Source organism: Populus euphratica, unplaced genomic scaffold, assembly GCF_000495115.2.
Source record: "Populus euphratica unplaced genomic scaffold, PopEup_1.0 scaffold2444.1, whole genome shotgun sequence".
Classification (NCBI taxonomy): Eukaryota; Viridiplantae; Streptophyta; class Magnoliopsida; order Malpighiales; family Salicaceae; genus Populus; species Populus euphratica.
This window is the reverse complement of record NW_011502274.1, coordinates 1,297-22,021: the sequence shown is the minus strand read 5'-3', so window position 1 is coordinate 22,021 and position 20,725 is coordinate 1,297. Positions and strand designations below refer to the sequence as shown.

The window sequence follows — 20,725 nt, the reverse complement described above, 5'->3', positions numbered from 1 at the left end:
ATAGTAATAATAATGAATCGTTGATTTTATTGATGCCAAAAGCAAATATGGGTTCAATAGGCAGCTCATCCCCTTCCCTCGAAGGAATGCAAGTTGAAGGTTCCCTACTGAACTCATCTGGAGAAAGAACATACAGAGCACAACATCATATAACATTTTTGGCTTACCAAAAATTGTATTCTAAGGAAGTTGAGGGAGGAGAGAACATGGAGTTGAGACCAACGTAAAATAGCAGAGCTAACACTGCTGTCAGTAAGTACTCCATGGCATAAGTTGGCACAACCAATCCCCCCAGTAAAAAGCAGAATCCAACTTACAACTAGGCTTACTCATCTTCTGATTTTCTCAATGCAAAAGAGTAGCAGCTAAAGCAATGCCATATGGCCACTGGTTGCAATTAAAAAGGAGGCTGAAAATGATGAATCCAAGAAAATGAAAGTAGCTGCAACGGCTGTAATGGAGGCTACAATACCATAAACTTCAGAGGATCTGGGGCTATGATATCCAGACACACCAAACCCAGAAGCGGGTTTTTCATCAGGATCAATAAAGGATACAGTTGCCTTGCCTTCCTCCTCTTTGAAAAACTAAAGCACCTCATATCCACTCCCAGGGAAACTCATTGAATCCAGATCTTCCTTGTCTTGCATTTTAAAAGGATCCACAGACCAGCACTGCTAGTCGATCTTTATGAACAATGGGCTCATATTGTTTCCTGGGCTTTCTAAACTGGTGAGAAATGAAAACCCGACCCAACCTGCGCCGTATACTTCGGGAGAGAAAGACAGAGTCTTGAAGGGGTTTTGACTTTTGACTTTTGAGTAATAGGGTTTAGTCTTGGGAAGTTGGAGGGAGGGATCGATTTGATCTTGCATCTCAAGCCCTTATCGTTCCAGTCGGTGGTCTAAAGGCAGGTAAAATTTATTATTATCATTTCATTTATGTGAAATTATTGGCTTGCATGACTGTTTGCTTGAATGAATAACTTGAGTAGGAGGGTTGTTGGCTAATGGTGTTTTGTAAGAATCCCAGTTTAGCCTTCTTTTATTTTCATTTCTAGATTTTCTTGAATGAATAACTTGACGGGGAGGAATGGAGTTTATATTTTGGATTCATGAACATTGTCTGTGCTCCATGTTTCCTTGGCATCACTCACATGAATTTTATTGAATACCGGTAATTTCAAGGTCGTAATGTTGTAGTTAATACTTTAATTAGAATAAAAAAACAATAGTTTTTTTTTTTTTTTTTTAATTTTCATTTCAATCACGGTTTAAATTTTAAAAAGCTGCGTAGGTATAAACAAACAATCTTGCTGGATACGTCCCTCATTGCCCACTTGTGGCTGTGGACATATTTTTTTCCCTTCACCTACTCGTGGTCCTTATTTTTTCCTCTTGTAAATAATGTTTCTTTTATTACTATTATCTTACCATTTTAATGATTTTGTGTTGTGATATTCAAATAATCCCAAATATTTTTTGTGCTAAATTGACCTCTTGTTGCTTTTGAGGTATAAAGCAGACAACTATGTGTATTGGCTTTAGGAAAGCTAGTTAGTGTTAAGAGAAGGAAACTTGCAGACTTTATTTGAAAAAGTGGATTGGCATGAACATTCCTGAAAGAATTGCAGTCAGATTGCCACAGCTGGTCTTCCCCTCCTCCGAGGTGCTCTATAAACAAAATCGTCAGTCCCCCTCCTTCCTTTTCTCTCCACACACACACACACACACAAACACACACACAAACACACACACACACATGGATGCTTCTTCTTTTCTTTTGTCTATAAAGGATCTGTAAGTTACTATATAACTGTTTTATTAGTTGCTAAGAAAATGAAGCATAAGTAAAGGTTGAACTATTGCTTTTTGTTAACGCCACACCACGTTCAGAAGCATCGCTTATCTATCTGAGCCATTTATTTATCAATTTCACTTAAGAAACTCCCTTTTCTACTGATTTTCTCTTTATATCTAGGTGTCCCAAAGTTGGGGTTTGTGCCATTTCTAACACATAAAAGGCATTTAGGGCTGGGGCTGGGGCTGGGGTTTTCAAAGAAAATGAGTTCGAGCATGGAGAATTGCCATGTTGATGTTCAAAATAAGTTGGAGGTGGTTCGGCCTGCCACGGAAGTTTATGCCCAAGAAGCAATTGAAGCTCTCAAAGCTGGGAAGGTGATTGCAGTACCCACGGATACACTGTATGGATTTGCTTGTGATGCTTGGTATGGAAATTTTGATTCATTTCGTTTTACTATTTGTGTTTAATTCCTCTAAATTATGATTTCTTGATAGTGAAATGTCCAAGAAAATTTAAGTGTTATTTTCTTTTTCCTGTTTCATTGTGCACTGGACCCGAAGAATTGAACTTCAAAAAAAATGACAGCATGAAAGAAGGGAATCTGGGCATGCTATTCTAAAAAAAACAAACAAATAATCTAGAAAGTAAAGAAGATTTTGAGAAGGATGGAGAATTTGCTAAGAAATAGTTGATGGGTTTGTAGCTAATTGCTTCTGCAGATTTTTTAAATCGGGCCTTTATAAGTTTGCCTTCCCTTTATTGCTCTCATGGTTGTGCCCAGTGTCGTGTTTGATTGTTTAATAAGATAAAATGGTCGCGCTGTCGGCAATTACTGAACCTAGATTTTCCTGTCAATAGATGCCTCTTATTGAACTCTGATGGAGCTTGGTATCATATTCTAGATCACTCTTAAGCAAGGCATCTATTGCAGTTTTTCTTTCTGTTACTTTTGAGTGCACTTCTTTCCCAGTTTTAAAGGGAGTGATGATGCTAACATGTAAGGATATCATTGTAAATTTTTCATGGTCTCCTTCGCTTTGCACGTTTCACAATATTTGGGCAAGTCTGAAATCACCATATATTTGATAATCTGCTGTTTTCTCTTATGGCAGTTCTTTGGAAGCAGTCAATAGGATTTATGAAATGAAAGGACGTAACCATACAAGTCCTCTTGCAATCTGTGTTGGGGATGTGTCACAAATACAACACTTCGCGGTCACTGAAAATCTGCCTCATGGCTTACTTGATTCTCTACTTCCGGGGCCTGTTACTGTTATATTGAGGCGAGGTCTGTAGTCATTTCTTCTTACATGTGTAACAGGAAAAAAAATTGTTGTATTTTAGGATTAGGTTTTGTTTCATAACTAACTAAATAATCATGCAAACTGATGATCTTGTTATCCTAGATCCTTGTATCTATGTTATAAATTCTTGGTATGTAACTTTTAGTGTCTCAAGTCTTCATGCTTTAGAAGTATATGACTGGGTATTTTCCAGGGGAGTCGAGCGCACTTGAGAAATCCTTGAACCCAGGATTGGATAGTGTGGGAGTCCGTGTACCAGATTGTAACTTCATCAGGGTAGTTGCTCGTGGTTTGGGAAAGGCCGTTGCCCTCACAAGCGCAAACCTTAGTGGGCAGCCCAGTAGCCTCTGCATCAAGGATTTTGAGAACCTCTGGGACCGTTGTGCATATGTTTATGACGGTGGTGTACTTCCATCCAATCGTGCAGGATCAACAATTGTGGACCTCACCAGGCCAGGAAAGTACAAGATTCTTAGACCTGGAAGGTAAATTTCAATTAACTTTCATCGTGTAAATGAATAAAAAATATAAGAGAGATCATAGATTGTTATAAGCTGTTCAGGTCAAAATTTCAAAGAAAATTGCCATTATGTGCGACGTTGATAGTTGCAATGCTGTGAAGGTACACTAAACCTTGGAATTGAGATGATTTATAAAATCAGATGAACCCTTAAGACATTTTCCCTGGACTTACAATCTCAATATTGGCATATATTTCAGTCGCATAGATGGCTCATTTTTTGCTGTAAAGAAACATGAAACCAGCAATTTGCATCTATCAGTTTTGATTTGTGGATTTTTATACGACAACTGAGTTGATCATAGACCATTGTCTGAGCTAGATTTGGATTTATGAAGAATTTAATTGAATCCATATTGAAATATTGCTCATAGAAAATTTCTTTCATACTTTTCTGGGTGTGCATGTTGGCAGTGACTGCAGACACCAAACTAGAATTATCTAAAAAAGAAATTCTCCTGTCGAACTTTGTTTATCCCCTTCGATCATGAAGTCTTGTAATGTGGATGCAGATGGTCCTTTTACTTTCATCTTCCTTTATTTTTTTGGTGATGCTGTCGTAACTATGCTACTTTTTTCTTGTTTTTTCAGCGCTAAGGAAGAGACTCTGGCAATCCTTGAAAAACATTCTCTAGTCGAGGAAGCTCCGGCGATTTGAAGAAAACATTTGAAACCAACTATTGTGTTGTGGAATATCATCATCGAGAGATTCTTTTAAAAAATATCTTTAGGATTTGGGGGTGGGGGATCCTGGGTTTTGAACCTGGTTCTCTCACTCACAGAAAATGATCATATGATCAAGTCAATGTATGGCATGAATTAGTAACACTAGCTTAGAGTTTTTGCTAGTCAAATATAAACAGAAATATTGTTGACTGGTTTTTGGTTCCTTTTGATGCCTAAAAACAACACCCCTGGGTGTTTTTAGCCTTTTCTAACAGTCGACCATGTAAAATGAATACTGAGAAAAACTTCAATCTTGTTAAACAGATATACGGGGGAGAGGGGGGGGGGGTTTCTGGTTTTTACGGGGGGGAGGAGGGGGGGGTGTATTTGGTATTGGAGAGCTGTGAATCTGCTTCTCTTGATATTGTTCTTCAAAGTATTTTTTCTTTCTTTCTATGTTTCCCCCAACACATGAACCATTCATTCAGACTTGAGAATTTGCAGCTACAGAGGCCTGCATTTGTGTGTTATGAAAATGTGTGGTGCCTGGCATGTCCAGGACTAGATTTTTTGCTGCCAAGTGCCGCTGCTTGTTAGGAGAGGAGGGTAGAGCAGGGCAGGGAAGGTGATCAATTTGTTAATTAGGCTGTCAACTTGATATATAAATCATATAATATTTTCTTTGACATTGGAAGGGCCGAGCCCATTGTTAAACCTAAAAGCCCTTGGCGCTTTAACAGCAGCGACTTGTGTCTTTCTTCTCTAGTATTCGTTTAGGAAGCAGAAGAGAAGCAGAAGAGAAGCAGGTCTTTCTCTCAAGTTTCTCCTGTACCGCGAAGTCTGCACCTCTCTGTTTCTCAAAAACCCCGACTTAATTATCATTCATAGTTGGCAGCAGAGCAGCAATTAGGAAAGAGCTTTTCTTTATTTGTCTGGCTTCTGAAGCAAAAACCCAGTACAATAACGCAAAAGCAAGCTTTGTTTCCCTTTGTTCAAGCTGCTTCTGGCTCGTACTACAGCCATACTACTTCTAATTCTTTTCTTTATCATTAGTTAACCTAATAAGAGTTTGTTTTAAGCTAATAATAACTGTAGGTGTATTTTTTTCTTCTGTTTTAATTTTAAGATGGATGGGCACGCAAAGTTATGGTATAAATTTTTGTTTTGTAGGATAGCTTGATATCAAGTTTTGTTTTGCATTGAAATTTAATGAAATTTCGGCAAAAAAACAAGTTGTAGTTGAGTACAAGTCTATGCTCTTCAGTTTGCCTTAACATGTTTAATATCCGATTTGCAGCTTGGAGATTACGTGAGGTTTAAAGATCGATTAACTTAATTAATGTGTTTGTGATATCCTGGAGATTATGTAAAGAACCCATGGATTTGATTATATGTGACTGTGACGTGATTTGGAGTACGTTGCTTCTGTGATCCGAAACATTGTATTTGCTATTCACCAAGTCATGGAAACCCATTCCTTTCTGCAATATCTTTTATCAGGTTAATAGTATTTGGCAGAACAAGTCTTCTTACTTAGGAGCAGCAGCTGTACATATTCCTAACTGTTACCCCCGGCATTTCCTCGTCGTGAGACCTTTTGTTATTAAGTCTTACTCTTTAGTTTCTGTAATAAGGAATTGTTTAGATGTTCATTTTGTTAGTGTGAACAAGGAGTTTATTTGGACAATTTTTTGTATCTGTCCAGGTTTAAGGCTTAGTGCAGCCAATGTGATCTTTACGTACACCTTGTTCTATGTGCCAGAAACTTGCTCTATTTTTGGGTGTGACAATAACTGTCATGTGCGAGTGACATGCATAATAAAGACTGTTGAAAGGCAGAACATAATAAGAAATACAGAAGCTCAAGAAAAGTGGAATGATGGAGGAGCAAGTAAGATTACTAGAAGGGCCGTGGGGGGATGTGAGGGAGCTAAGCCTAGGAAACAGAATACAACGGCTAGACTCGGCTCCAACCCCACTCGAATTCCTAAGAGACTATGTATCCCCTAACAAACCTTGCATCATCTCCAATGCTATCTCCCACTGGCCTGCTCTCAGCCTCTGGCCTAACCTTTCTTACCTTTCTTCCTTCCTTTCTGATTCCATTGTCTCCCTTCACCTTACCCCTGATGGGCGCGCTGATTCCCTTGTTCCCCTAGAAACCCCTAAAAAAGGAGAAACATGCTTTGCCTCTGCTCACGTGGAGCATGTTCCTTTCCCTTGCGCTCTAGATCTTGTTCTGAATTCTGAAACAAAAAATGTGGTGGGATACCTGCAGCAGCAGAATGACTGTTTTCGGGAGGAATACTCGGTGTTGGCTTCTGACTGTGATGCGCACATCCCGTGGGGTACTGAGGCACTGGGAGGCTGCCTTCCGGAGGCGGTGAATCTGTGGATTGGAAACCATTCATCTGAGACGTCATTCCACAAGGACCATTACGAGAATCTGTATGCTGTTGTTTCAGGGGAGAAGCAATTCTTGCTACTTCCTCCTACAGACGTTCATCGCATGTACATTCAAGAGTATCCAGCTGCTCAATATTCTTATTCCAGTGGCTCTGGAGAGTTCAGATTGGAGTTGGAGAAGCCGCAGAGATATGTGCCTTGGTGCAGCGTGAATCCTTACCCGCCTCCAGAGACTAAGGAGAATGAGATGTCCAAATTTCCTTTGTATTTCAATGGTCCGAAGCCCTTTCATTGTACTGTCAAGGCTGGAGAGATTCTCTACCTGTAAGAAAGATTTGCATTTACTTGTTCGATTTGCTTCACACACATTACTTTGTATGTGGATTTGCATGGATAGCACTGCTCAAAAGCATTTAACTTTGAAATACAGTTCATACAAGTGAATGTTTTTGGTGAGTTTTAGACGGATATGCAGCAAGGCTGGACTATTCTGCTGAATAATAAACAAATTATAATATCGAGGCTAATTTTGTGAAGTTGATGCAGGCCAAGTATGTGGTTTCATCATGTTCGACAGAGTCCAGATGACAATGGACGCACCATTGCCATAAACTACTGTAAGAATCTAGTACTTTTTTTTTTATTTAAAAAAAACACTTCACACGATTGTTGAATGCTAACGCATAGATATGTGGCAGGCTATGATATGCAGTTTGACATCAAGTATGCTTATTTCAATTTCCTGCAATCAATTCATCATGGGTCGACGTTGATGAATTATGACGCAACCAAGTTCACCTTAAGTGATGAATTATGTATTGATGCTAATGAATTGGAAGCAGAGGAAGCCAATCAAGAAGATACTAAAGACTAATGAGCTTTGATTTTTTAATGTGGTGGTTGGTCTGGTTATCCAATTCATTTGCGAACTCTTCAAGCAGAATATGCAAAGAAAATCACAACAGAAGACATTTGCACTGTCTCTGTCACATCTTAACATGGTCACAATTGATTCATGCAACTTTGATTCTTGTTGGCTGCTGATTATTTTCTGGTGTTTTTATCTTACAAGCTGAAACAAAGAAGATATATAAACATTGAAAACTAAACAATCACAATCTTCTTTTTCTTTGATGCCAAGAATTCTTCCTTGTCCAGGAACAATTGTGATTACAAAAAACCATGTACACTAACTTGTCAAAAATTGATGAGAATGTGGTAAACAAACAAAAGAATAACGACATTCTGCAGAAGAAATCACTCAGTCACCTCACTCACCCCTTTAAAGCAAAACAAACTGTATATAAACAAATAAATTAATAAATGAAAAAAATGAACTCAAAGGCACGCTTAGGCTGTTTCTGTCTGTGTTTCCTGCAATAAAAAATGGAAATCAGATCTTTGTCGGAGTAGCGGTGGAGGATCCATGTTGGATAAGTGGATTGCACTCAAGGATCCGAATATCTCTTCCATTGAAAAAGGTATGCTGAAACCAAACCAATTGATTGTTATTTACATTATTACTTTTCCTTCTTTCTTCTTCTTGCAGTGCTGGTGGAAAATTAGCAGTGATAAGAAAAGAAAAGAAAACATTGCTGGTCTTAGTACTTATCATACCTTGAATCAACATCAAGTAAGAATGTATTATTAGGCATGCTTATTGAATCTTCTGCCATTAGGGTTCTCATTCTGCCAATCACCTGCAAAAAGGATTTTTGATTTTTCTTAACAAAGCCCACTTCCGACTGACTACTAAACAAATAAACGAGAGTGCTTTGCTTACATCTGAAGATAATCCCTGAGTTCCATATTTGTCATCCAAGAACATAGTTCCAATGCGATATATTTGTGGAATGCTCAACATCTATCAAAAACATAATTAACAAATTATATTATACCATATTTTAAAGTTATTTTTATTTACTATGCACACACTAGATTACTTACTGGGCAGAGTTCATTTGTGATCTCATCCGAAGATTTTTGAGCCTTTTGATGCGAAACCTGCATGCATATATTATCAAAACAATCCATTGATTAGTTCAAATCAAATTCACCATTCTGGAACTAAGTCCAAGAAACAAAGAAAGGCCTTTTCGATTTTCTAAAAGGTGTACCAGAAACCCAACAGCTTGTCTTATGTGCCGGAGTTCATCCCATGACGATCCTGCGAACTGTGAAATAAATAACAAGATGTTATAGTAATTTTCTTTCTTTTCTGCATTGCTAATCATACATTGATTGCCTTTTTGCTTACCTGATCTGATGCTTTGAGACACCACTGTTCCAATTCCTGCAAACCAGCCTTTACATACTCTCCATTGCTAAATGAGCAGCACTCACGACGAAGCAATAAGCTGCCAGATCAACCATTTGGATTGAGTATAACATAGATTATGAGAATGCATTGTTAAACACATGAAATAAAAAAAAATAGAAATGAAAAATCTTCTTACCTATTAAAAAGCTGTACATTTATGAATGAGAAAACCTGACTAAAGATTTTCCTTATGAATACAGGAGGGACCTGAAAATTTCAAAAGGTTAGGTGATAAATACTTTCCTTCCCAGTCTCTGTACTGATACTTCAAGTCTGGAAAACCTAGTGGAGAGAAGATTCATTCTTACATGGTTCTCTGTCATTATACCCAAGGTCTGATCTAGCTTATTGACAATGCTTTGCCAATGTATATTTGACGATTGCTGTTTAGCAACAATACTCAAATGGATATTTTTGGATGACCCTCTTATTGATCTAGCTCTTATGGATCTTGGAGCCTGTTCATTTAAGTAAACATGAAATTGCCATTAAATGACTCAACTCTTACTTTGTGTGAATTCACTCTTAACCAATATGCTTACTTGGATGCACAAATTCAAAAATGGACCAATCTCTTTCTTAACACTGTCTCTGATCAGCCCATATATTTTCTCAACGTATGCAGTCAGATGTTGCTTAAACAGCAGTGCTGGGTACTTAGCTTCCACTTTTGATTGATCATTTCCATTTCCCACCATTCCACTGTACCCACTTGACATTCCCATGCCAACTGAAGATGAACGGAATCCCTGATATTGGATGCTCGAGTATTATGATTTTGTCATGGAATTAGATTTACTAAAGAATTAACTTGATAGCACTTACCAGTGCCATTCTACCAAATAAGGTAGCAGGAGATGTTCGGTTACGTTGTGAAGATATTTTGGTTGTATTGCTTGCTTTAAGAGTATTTTGAAGCAGATACAAAAGGGTAGAAGTTGTCGATAGCCAATATGCTAGATCAGTGATGTTGTCTTGACTCTACAATAGCACAATATAGAAAATCAGTATCACAACATTACGAAGTATATGATGCAAAACTGATAGTATTTTAATTTCCTTATATCTGGTTATTGCAGTTCCATTGGTTAAGGATTCCACCTCTATTGATGATCGAATTGTGTGAATAATCCTATCAAATATAGTTGTCTTCTCTGCTTCGAAGGATCTCCACTGAAGAAGTGATTTATACACAACACAGGCGGCAACAGGTCTGGTCTCATCAAACCGCTTATCTTCTGTAAGACACTTGATAAGTACATCATGGTTTTCCTGTCCATAGAGTAGAAATAATAGAATTTCCTTTTCAGCAATTACACAATTGAAGCACAGACACTCTTTTGAAATATTTTCTGGGTTCTGCAAGAATTCAGCATCCAGCTGGGTACCTGCTGCCTGTCTGTTAGGGGTCTTTGTGTAGTTAAGAGGGAGATGGGAGGCCCGGATTCCTGGATGCAAAATTTATCATTAGGTCTAGGGTTAATTTATGGCAGTATCTATTTGCTTCTGGAAATGTGTGTTTAAGGAAGGTGGCTGTACCTTTGTCATTTGAGGCTCTTCTTCTGTTTGATGTCCATTCTCAAAACTCTGAATCATTAAACAAGGTTAATTAAAATTGTAAGATGATTTTATCCAAGGAAAACGACAGTTTTAGAGAAGCATACCTTGACTTGAGGCAGAATCCTTTCAGGAGTCGCTACCTGTTCCACAATTGCTGGTTGTTTGCGGAGCAATTCATTCTCTGACTCCAGCTCTGCAATCTTACTCTTGAGTCTGGATAAAAGGTACAAAGCTTTCAGATTTGTATGAGAATGAGTAGTTTAATCTTTGGGCTTCAGGATTTTTTAGAAACTTCATGGTACATTGACATGTTGCTTACCCATTTCAACTTGGCCATACAAAACCGAATCAATTTCAAGTACCAAATTAGATTTACGGGTATCTCTGCTAAATAATCTACACTCACACACACATGTAAACATCTCTTTTGTCACTCATCAATGGTACTATCAGCCGGACTTTGTTGCATCTCATCATGGATTTTCTCCATTAGCTAATTTTTTATGGGAACAACGCAGAGAGGGTGAAATAGATTAATTTTTCAGGTTTAATTATGTGACTGAGTCTTACATTTTTAATTCTTCAGAGTGATCCTCATTTGTTGATGCATCCAAAGCCTGCTGTCGTAGAACTTGATTCTCTGATTCGAGGTTGGACAAATTTAATTCCAATCTAAAAATCATAAAGTGTTAGTAAACCCCAGCTAAAGATCACAGAATGCTTATGTAAGAAAGCCATGAAAATTACCTTTCAATGGTGTCTTGAAGTTTCATTGTTTTCAGGTGTGATTCTTCGGCCTCTATAGTTCTTGCTTTGCTCTCTTTCTCAAGTTCAGAACACTTATTCTCGAATTCCTCCATCTTCTTCTTCAGCTCACTTAGCTCATTCTATGTATTCATAATATAAATTATATTATCCATCTAGGCAACAGTAGACTCATGTGTGCACTCGTGTGTGCTTGGTATGCATGATGTTGTTGTCAGGCTTGACAATTTACTCTTTTCGAGGGTTTTTGTTCTTTTGGTCCATCAATTTTGACTCCTCAAGTTAATTATTTACAATTTCACATAAAGCTATAACTTTTGTCAAAATTGTCAATTAATGCATCATAATGTAATATACTGATACTGCTGTAGGATGTTAGGTGGTCGAACAGTGTCATACCTCCAATTCATCATTCTGGTTCTTCAGTAACTCCAGCTTGGTGTTATCCACAACTGGCACCTCTTTGATAACCGGTGGAGCTTGTTCTATAGCTAACTTTGCCGCTTCTTTTTCATGGATTATTGCGGCATGGGCTTCATCTAGTTGACCTTGCATCTCATGTAATGAACTTTGCAGTTTTGCAATTTCTTGCCCTTTAGCTTCTTCAAGATCAAGCTACACACACACACACACAAAATGTCATGGGCATAGTCTGGCCAATCGAAGAGGAGCTTAACAAAAAGATTGGACATTGTTAGCAAGTTTCTTTACAACTTTAGATTCTTGGGCATTTTGGGGAGTAACTGACTGTCTAAATAACTGATTGTCAAATCAGCATGTACAAGGAAGCATATAGGATGTGTTCAATATGAAGGTGATAATTTTCCAGCACTGTAAGTGAAACGCCATTTAAATTTGTTGATGAGTAGTGTCCATTTCTAAATATAATTATGCTTTGTTAAACAAAAAACAAATCCATTTCTTTCTTGTTGCATGATCAACTATTACTGTGCTACTAGTTATACTTTTTTTGGAACTTTGATATAAAAGATACCCTCAAGTGCTTTTCAAATTCTAGTCGCCATGTTAGCTCTTCAACTCGCTTCTCTAGCTTATCCTTAGCTTCCTTTAGTGCCCCAGTTTCTCTTGCAGCCTGCATCATTATATTTGTCAGCTCTATTGTGCAAATACCAACTGTAATTATAGTGCAATAGAATTGTTGAATGTCAAGAATTGGTAGAGAACTGCAGTTAAAACTGCTTATAGGTAGTTACACTCACCATTTTGAGCTTTCTAAGCTCCTTCCTAGCTGTCCTTGCTCTCCAAAGACATTGCAATGCTAGAGTTGCGATCTTATGCTGCTTATATGCAGAAAGAGAATGGTATCTTCTCCATCGCGTCTATAAAATTAAAGATTTGATAAGACAGGAAAAATTATTAGTCAGAAATCGTTCATCTGAGCACTCTGGAATTGCTTGTTCTTTTACATGAAGTGGTACAAAAAAAAAATCTATTCATTTGAACCTGAACAAATGCCATTTTTGCTATGTTTATCCGATCTCATGTTTGCTCACATGTTGACATAATATTTTCTTAATTCACAGCTCTTCCTAGAAATCATTTTCATTCCAATCTATTTCTAATCACATTCTCCTTGATTCCCTATGATTTAAAACTTAAGCAAGTAGCCCAGCCATATAGTACATCACCTGAATTACAGTTGCAGCCTTGGTTCTTCTTCTGTATCTGTATTCATTACGTGCTGCCATTGCTCGCATTCCAGTTTGGATAACTTTTGCTGATGCTTGCAAGTTAGTGTAAAATGTTCTTGCTCTATGAGCACAGACATTCTTTTGTATACGGATAGAAGCTGCTTCCTTCCTCATATGTTCATATATCTTACGGGCAAGTTGTGCTACACAAGAGGCAAGACAAAAGAATTATTTTCATCTCAGACTTCTATGTTTTCTAGGCTACGACTTCAAATTGTGGTCTGGCTCATTTTCAGTTAGGATCAAGTCATGACCACTAAACCTGATTTTTCTATAGAAAATCATAAAGAAATTCGACCAAACAACCATAACCATATTACATCTCGATATTGAAAACATTTCATTAACAATCATGGCAATTCCAAAATTAACAAAGTACTTGTTCCTGGTCAATGGAGTTGTCGATGCCTAACTCAAACACAACTATTTTAGAATGGAAGCATTCTGTTAACCAAATATGGCATGCAAAACTATTCAATCACTCTTCATCAGTGCAAGTTACTTCACTCGGTTGGTCTGTTTGCCGTCATGCCTTACGGTGAAAGATGCAATTACTTGGGAAAAGAAAGCTAACCTCTCCAGAGTTTCTGCAAATGAATTGTAGCTCTTCTTAGGGTGATGAACTCTTTTCTGGCCAGATATGTTCGGATTTGTCTCTGGATTCGCCTGACAGCATTAGCCAAAATTTCAGCTCTTCTTGCATCTAACTCAGCCATCTGCCCAGCTCTGAGGAACACCTTTGTTTTCCCAATCTAAACCAGGCATTTAGGGGAAAATGTTACAATAACACAACATATTTTATGAACATGGCTCCTTTTTATTATTGTCATGATTAAACATACCTGATAGCCCTTCAAACCCATCCGGTCCAAGATGGAAACGCACGCTGATTTTTCATCAGATCTGCCCAGAAGAAACAGTGAATGTTATGGTTGGACCAATACGAAGTTCAAGATGATTTAGGTGTTGGAGAATAGTTAGTGAGGAACAGCTGAGTAGATGTTCCAGCTCAGCTGTCACAAACTTCGGTCAGCTCCTGTTAGATAAGATACAATTTCTGCTCAAAATAATTTGTGTAGCTCAACAGGTCAATGCTCTCATTCCAGCCCTGGCTTTGAGACGTTACAATTGCATGATGCGAAATAAAAAGTAACTGCACAAGAATTCATACCCATCTAGAACATCAGGAGCTAGCATTCCAAAACGATCAAGGAACTCATCAAATGTTCTTTTGGTTGGATAACCAGCACAACTTATCCTAATCGCCTCTAGCACTCCCTGTTGTAAAATCCATTAGAATAATCATTATAAATCAGAGCAGCTTGATAAATAGTTTGGAAACAGACATGTTTTGCCTGATCTGAAAAGTGAAAATCAAAGCGACATATGTCCTTGACAAGGAAGCAAGTGAATTTATCTTACCCCACATCTTAGTTGGTTTAAGACATTGAAGTTCTCAAAGATTCCAGGCTTTAGTACTGTATTCGGCTTTACACATCTGATGTAATGTGGTTCTGTTGTGTTCAATGTCTCCATCAAAGCTTGTAATTGTTGCTGTATGTTAATTTTGAGTCAAGAATCAGTCATTGTCTGAATTATTTTCTGTATCATACTGGATGCTGCTTCTGTGTGGATAAAGCTTACCTTGAAGCGGGTACCAATTGAAGGGAACTTGGATTGCTTAGATGTTTCTTCAGGTAGTGGAGGGAAAAGGTTAGCAACAAAAGGACACTTGGAAGCATCTAATAGAGCTTGATGTTCTGCTACAACATAGTCTTTATTTTTGTCAAGAAAATGATCTGCTTGGTATGTAACCTGCTCACAGAATGGCTCAAAGATTAGAAATCCACAAATGTGGTTCCTTTAGCTGGTGTTCAGGAATAAGATTCAAAACATCACTTACATCTCCCGCATAATGATTGATTGTGAAGGCTGTTCGAGCAAGTTTTGGCTTGCTGAAGCGTTTGTGAGCTTTATATGTCTGGTACATCTTTTGTGCAAATGTCTCATGGGTTGACTTGGGAAACATGCTGCATTAGGAAGGTACTCATTCTTACATCCCATGATTTCAACATTTAATTATTTTCCTTTTCCCCTTTTGATTTCTTTTATTATATTCTTTCAACTGCCTAATGATATGTATAGTCGGGTCTAGAGAATTCAAGGATTTATACTTTTTTTCTTTAGGATAAGTATTCAGATGTTTTGTGGTGCTAGTTTTGGTAACTTCGATTACCTCCTATTATGCCAAACAAGTTTCAGAAGAAATGTTTTGCTTTCTTTCGTAACATTCACTTACATTTCTGTAGCCTTTTGCTTTAAGTTTTATTAAATCTCTTACGATCATGTAATCCCCCCACTTCACTTTCCATTAATATTACTTAACTGACATTTAATTCCCTGAGCTATCATGCACACCTTTATGTGTTCGGTATGATTATTTATGTAGAAGGTAAATAATTTCACAGCTAGATTAGTTTATAACTTTTTCAATATGGAAGGGAATCACATACCAGGCTTCATCAAGAAGGGCTATAATACCTCCTGGTTTCTGCAGGCACGGGCATAATAACCATGTGTCAATATTTCATGAATAGAACATGTTACTTTGACATGCAGTACTCTTACCTTCTCAATAAGATCCAAAACATCCTGGTTGTCTACGAATTCTACATAGCTCCAGTTTATCTCCTCCCGCGTATACTCTTCTTGCTCCATCTTGAATACATGCTGTGGATAGAGATTCATGTGTGCATAAAAAAAAGAAAAAATAACACTTATGAAGATGGTTGAAACTCAAAACCATGCATAGGAATCTCAACCCTACCTGGTTAAAATGCTGCTGTAACTTCTCATTTGTTAAGTTGATACAGAGCTGCTCAAAACTACAGTATTCATCACATGATGAGATATTCCTGTTGAAATATTTATTCGAAGATAACTTCATATATAGTTTCATGTACCTGTTGATCTTGAAGCTTTCAAAGCCATAAATATCAAGGACTCCAATTAAGCTTGCTGCGTTAGGATCTTGACCGATTGAACTATTGATCTTGTCTACAATCCTGCAACATTCAGTTGACTCTTCTCTTGTTAATTCCTTATTTACTGGGATCAAGATGATTCCAAATGAACAATTGAGAAACTGAATTGATGTTAGAGAACTGTTATATCGGCTTTGTCCTGCCGATCTATTAGCAGAATCCATATTTGATATCACCAAGGAAACATTATCTAAGTTCAGAATTTGGCTGAAGTACATTGCTGCAAATCATCCTGAACAAATGATAAAATTGATGCTCTTTTGCTACTGTTTGCATTTAGTGTCTAGAATAAATTTCAGGTCTAGATGAATGAGTTTGATTTTCTTACCAGTCAAACAGCTTTGAGTATACGGTCTTGGCCAAGGCATCACGACTTAGGACAGCTAAATCTGGGTCCAGAGGTTTTGTAATGTTACCATCTGGAGTCACTATAACCCGCTTACAAAGTGAGTCTTCCAGTGCCTTCTCATCACACCTAAATCAAAGCATTTTGTGAGATACTGACACGGCATCACTAGATACTATAACAACATCTTTTATTTTGGTGGTCAAACTAAGTCAGAGTGCTAACATCAGTAGCTCTGCTGCTGTTCGAAGATGGTAGAGTGATTTATCATCCTTAAGTTTAGAGGAATCCACTTCCTTCCCTTTCACAAAGTCAATGTTTCCTATATGGAGGATTGCAGCTACTATGCTGAATATAGCATCCTACAGAAGATAAAACCCCCCTTTGTTAATCTGGAACATATATCTCTATGCTAAGTAATCCATTCCTGTAGGGATGGGAAGAGCAAGAACCTGTTCATCCTGGCTGATGCCAACAATATCCATTGCATTTCTGGTCTCCAAATACTCCCTTGCATCATCTACATTTGCAACTTCGTAACAGTTTGTTTGATTTAAATAGTGGAAAGTTCTCGGGTCCCCTAACTTGTATTTCTTGACATCCTGAAAGGGAACATCAGTTAGATAGCTTTTCCTGAATGGCCACGAATTCTTGCTGTTATCAGGAAATCACCTCTGGTGGTGCCGCACAGAGCATGTAAAAACAATGGTAATTTCTCTCTGGGTCAGAGACTTGGCAAACACGTGATCTTTCGAGAAGATAAGTACGAACTGCAGCTCCAGATATTTTCCCATGCTTGTCAAATTGTATCTCAACAAACTTGCCAAATCGACTGATTGACCACGCAATTTTTGTAAGTTTAACACCAAGTTTTAGAAGAAATAGAACGTAGATAGAGCATCTAAGTTTCACCTCGAATTGTTGTTTTTGACAGTTTTTGCATTCCCAAATGCTTCCAATACTGGATTGGACTGAAGTGGAAGTTAATACAAGTCTTCATTCAATTATTTCAGTAGTTGAATCACCTAAAAGGCAATATTTTGTCATATATAGTTTTTAACTTACCTCCAAAACTTGTTGTTCTACTGTTCTTCCTTCACTACCTGCAGATCTCCCCCCCATGAAGGCAAGGTATCTCATAAGCATCTTTGTTGTCTCTGTTTTACCAGCTCCACTCTCTCCACTTACCAAGATGGACTGGCTGCCCTGTTCATTTATCATTGCTCTGATGTTTGAAGTTATCATATTAGCTTGATTTATATATATGTATATATTAAAAATATATTAGTTACAAGACATGTTGAATTCAGCTCATGCATGTTAATTGAACTTAATTTTTGATCTGTTGATATTACCTGTAACAAGTGTCTGCCACAGCGAAAAGGTGTGGACTTAGCTCTCCAAATGCAGCTCCCTTGTACTGCTCCATCATGTGGACGTCATACAGATGTGGTAGTCTTCGGAAAGGATTTACCGCTATTAGAATGTTCCCAGTGTAAGTCTGCTTATTTCAGAACTGATCATCAGTATACTGGTTTGTACATAAATCTATACTCTATAGTCTCAAGACTAATTCCTAAATTATATTCACTTAATCTACGGTGGTGTCAGATGCATCAATTAATGTTGACTCACATATATCTCATTGAGTGCAAACCGGCAAGCAAGGTTATGCAAGACTCCTGGTTCATGGAGGTATGCTAATTTCGTCATGTCATCGACTCCTGCTGGTGGCGCCTCTGTGTCTCTTGGATATATACTTGAAATATCTGCAACTATCTGGAGTTGAGGTAAGAATCAATAAGGAATTCTCATCAATACCAATCAATACTTCGATCTTCATCTATCTAATTAATATGTTGGTGGCTGGTCTCTAAGAACAAATCTCAAACATAATAATGTAGCATAAATCTTGACCGATTATGGAGTCAAGAAAATTCAGTGAATGATAGAGCGGTATTTTGTTTGAGTGATGTAAGCTTTTGCCTCTTCTTCTTATTTGTAACAGATAGCAAGTGTTATAACAGTTGTCTAAATTGTTTCAGAAGAAAATTGCAATTTAAATTTAAACGTCAGCCGATGTTCTGAATATACAAAGCAGAAGTTACAGAGTATATATTTATCCATCTTGTAATTGATTTTTGTTTGTCCACAATATAAATTTCCCCTAGGTATGCCCAGCTACCATGATATAAACAATCAAGTTTCACGATGTGCTGGATCGCTAGCAGAGTCAGATTTTTGCAAGATATTCACTAGGTGTAGTTAGCATTCATGCACGGTCACTAATGGATCTCTTGCCATCCTTTGGATCCTGGATTTCGAAGTTATTTAGTTTTTCTACTATATCAGTACAAAACCCTCTCAATAGAATAGATGGTTTCAAACTCTGAGTACCATATTTACATGATCTGAACTAGTATGGAAGAGATTGGATGATATAGTTAAACAGGAAGCCTCACATTTTTTCCATTCGAGGTAGTAATGGTGGCATCTCGGCCCTTGATTTCTGTAACTTCACCATCCAACCATGCTTCCTCAGGATCCTCAATCCAAACATGCGATCCAACTATGATGTTTACCGGGGTTCCCTGGATACATCATCCAAGACAGAGAACATAATATCGATCATTTCAAGTACTTTGCTAGTAAATCAAAGAGTGGAAAATGAACCAACAAAAAAACCTATGATCGGGAAGCTTACCATATTGAAAAGCTTGTTTATACGATCATCAAATGTTTTTCAGTATCGGAATGATGTAAAGAAGCAGATGGAAAAAATGTAATGGTTTTGAGGGCGAGAGAGAAAAGAAGAAGAAATGTAGTAGCTAGCTAGGTAGGAGAATGGGAATGTCTTTTTAATCAAGGGTGGTCATAGAGCCACTGGGTGTTGGATTAAAGAAGTTGAAAGTATAAAAGAATGTTGAAAAGGAATTCAAAAAGCAGAGGGAGTGCAGGGTGTGGCAACTCAAAAGCAAAAGGAAGCAGCCAGCCAGCCAGCCAGCCAACCACCCAGCCAGCCACCCCTCACCTCCCGCCCCCACTCCATTGCCAACCTTTTTTGCTCATCATACATAGGATGCTGACCTGGCGCCGCTAGAGAAGCCCCCACAATCTCTTCATTAATTGCTTAAGCCATACGTAGTAGCTACAAGCAGAATTTGATTCCCATCATCCCGCAGATACATTATGTTGCGGTGATGGACAAAGTCACGGTACTGTTCCATTGCATGAGCGCGACCTTGATTGTTTCTGCAGAGGGGTCATCTTGTAGTTCTAGTTTAGCAGCATTGTTCAATTAAGTCTGTTGTAAACAGCTTTAGTGACGTTTAGAAGTGCTGTTGAAGTTTAGTGACCTCATATTGCACGCACACACGCATATACATTTATGCATTCAGCCGGATAATGGAATATGTCAAGCTTTCTGTAAAAGTCAACGTCTTGGAAGGAAGAAGGGGACAGTTTGGTGATTCTCATTCATTTGTAAAGAAAGAAACAGGAAAGCTGATTTCAAGAATCCAGTCACAGAAAGACACCTATGTTTTTCTACAATTCAAATCATGGGCGGGTGGACCATAACCATACATGCATCCACTCTCTTTACGCTTGCCAAACACGAGGGCCCCCTGTGGGGTGTGGGGTTTGTCTTTGTGGGGGAAGGCCGGTGGAGAAGATATTCATGCCGGTGCCGGATTTTGGCTATTTCACATGGGGAAAAGGTCCTATGTTGTGGGACCTCAAATACTATATAAAAAAAGCTTTCCAACCATGCTGCTGCTGCTTTTTTTTTTTGCTTTTACTTTTCTTTCTTTATTAACTCGTCATTTTCATAGCCGAGACTTGGGGTGTTCAATCATTATTCTTGTTCGTCAAGGCTATGCTACGAGGGGGCATGGAGAATCACCCCACTTAAAATGAATCCATCGAGGCCAGCTGCTCTTATCCTACTCGGTTGCTTTCTGCTGTCAGAATTCCCCCCCCCCAGGCTGCGGGGATCGAGTCTTTAGAAAAAACTGTGACTCTGTACTGTACTTTACCACTGGCTGTAAGCCGAGTGCTTATGCTGTCCTGACTCCTGGGACAGAAGTTAAGGCTTTGATGTAACTTGGTGATGATGCACATGTGCATGTGGTCTGCTTATTGCTTCTAATCTGCCCGATGCTAGAACATGTTTACTAAGCAGATGTGATGGGACCATCTCAGCTAGATTGGACATTTGTGAGTGTTTTCGATACAATTTATGTACAATATTAATGGCTACCTTACAAAATTAATCATA

General features: G+C 38.1%; 3 protein-coding genes across 7 annotated transcripts; 2 read left to right on the top strand and 1 right to left on the bottom strand.

The window, feature by feature from the left end:
* Positions 1-209: 209 nt before the first annotated feature.
* On the top strand, positions 210-4,725 carry LOC105119026 (yrdC domain-containing protein, mitochondrial-like). Of its 3 annotated transcripts, none has more exons than XM_011017123.1 (6): positions 210-914; positions 1,981-2,227; positions 2,916-3,091; positions 3,301-3,592; positions 4,219-4,623; positions 4,669-4,725. In XM_011017123.1, the coding sequence occupies exons 2-5, from the start codon at positions 2,064-2,066 to the stop codon at positions 4,283-4,285; spliced, it is 699 nt and encodes a 232-aa protein (XP_011015425.1). In that variant the 5' UTR covers positions 210-914; positions 1,981-2,063; the 3' UTR covers positions 4,286-4,623; positions 4,669-4,725. The 3 variants fall into 3 exon arrangements, with proteins under 3 accessions (XP_011015425.1, XP_011015423.1, XP_011015424.1); XM_011017121.1 differs by lacking the exon at positions 210-914 and adding an exon at positions 1,382-1,687; XM_011017122.1 differs by lacking the exon at positions 210-914 and adding an exon at positions 1,384-1,668.
* Positions 4,726-5,088: 363 nt separating this feature from the next.
* Positions 5,089-7,741, top strand: LOC105119024 (jmjC domain-containing protein 7-like). 3 transcript variants are annotated; one of them, XM_011017118.1, is made up of 6 exons: positions 5,089-5,264; positions 5,591-5,707; positions 5,794-5,858; positions 5,999-7,023; positions 7,246-7,316; positions 7,398-7,741. In XM_011017118.1, the coding sequence occupies exons 4-6, from the start codon at positions 6,170-6,172 to the stop codon at positions 7,571-7,573; spliced, it is 1,101 nt and encodes a 366-aa protein (XP_011015420.1). In that variant the 5' UTR covers positions 5,089-5,264; positions 5,591-5,707; positions 5,794-5,858; positions 5,999-6,169; the 3' UTR covers positions 7,574-7,741. The 3 variants fall into 3 exon arrangements, with proteins under 3 accessions (XP_011015420.1, XP_011015421.1, XP_011015419.1); XM_011017119.1 differs by lacking the exon at positions 5,591-5,707; XM_011017117.1 differs by having other exon boundaries at positions 5,591-5,858.
* Positions 7,742-7,804: 63 nt separating this feature from the next.
* LOC105119025 (myosin-12-like) lies at positions 7,805-19,469 on the bottom strand. The gene is made up of 40 exons (XM_011017120.1): positions 19,151-19,469; positions 18,909-19,037; positions 18,082-18,225; positions 17,802-17,947; positions 17,512-17,671; positions 17,359-17,417; positions 17,119-17,278; positions 16,899-17,048; positions 16,672-16,808; positions 16,429-16,575; positions 16,020-16,121; positions 15,884-15,941; positions 15,685-15,786; positions 15,570-15,607; positions 14,960-15,086; positions 14,701-14,871; positions 14,479-14,610; positions 14,228-14,334; positions 13,899-13,959; positions 13,631-13,808; positions 12,994-13,199; positions 12,565-12,684; positions 12,339-12,437; positions 11,744-11,959; positions 11,327-11,466; positions 11,150-11,251; positions 10,684-10,792; positions 10,559-10,606; positions 10,408-10,467; positions 10,121-10,291; positions 9,845-10,000; positions 9,562-9,768; positions 9,328-9,477; positions 9,156-9,226; positions 8,957-9,056; positions 8,817-8,873; positions 8,647-8,703; positions 8,483-8,563; positions 8,317-8,399; positions 7,805-8,185 (listed from the first exon to the last, which is right to left on the bottom strand). Exons 1-40 carry the CDS (start codon positions 19,151-19,153, stop codon positions 8,050-8,052), a joined length of 4,680 nt encoding a protein of 1,559 aa, XP_011015422.1. The 5' UTR covers positions 19,154-19,469; the 3' UTR covers positions 7,805-8,049.
* Between the last annotated feature and the right edge of the window lie 1,256 nt (positions 19,470-20,725).

Coding starts and splice junctions, on each gene's coding strand:
- LOC105119024 (XM_011017119.1), top strand. CDS start 6,170: ATGATGGAGGAGCAAGTAAGATTACTAGAAGGGCCGTGGGGGGATGTG. Junction 7,024..7,245: donor GCTGGAGAGATTCTCTACCT/GTAAGAAAGATT, acceptor AAGTTGATGCAG/GCCAAGTATGTGGTTTCATC. Junction 7,317..7,397: donor CACCATTGCCATAAACTACT/GTAAGAATCTAG, acceptor GATATGTGGCAG/GCTATGATATGCAGTTTGAC.
- LOC105119026 (XM_011017121.1), top strand. CDS start 1,609: ATGAACATTCCTGAAAGAATTGCAGTCAGATTGCCACAGCTGGTCTTC. Junction 1,688..1,980: donor GGTGCTCTATAAACAAAATC/GTCAGTCCCCCT, acceptor CTTTATATCTAG/GTGTCCCAAAGTTGGGGTTT. Junction 3,593..4,218: donor AAGATTCTTAGACCTGGAAG/GTAAATTTCAAT, acceptor TTGTTTTTTCAG/CGCTAAGGAAGAGACTCTGG.
- LOC105119025 (XM_011017120.1), bottom strand. Junction 17,948..18,081: donor TTGCACTCAATGAGATATAT/GTGAGTCAACAT, acceptor TGAAATAAGCAG/ACTTACACTGGGAACATTCT. Junction 14,611..14,700: donor CAATTGGTACCCGCTTCAAG/GTAAGCTTTATC, acceptor ATTAACATACAG/CAACAATTACAAGCTTTGAT.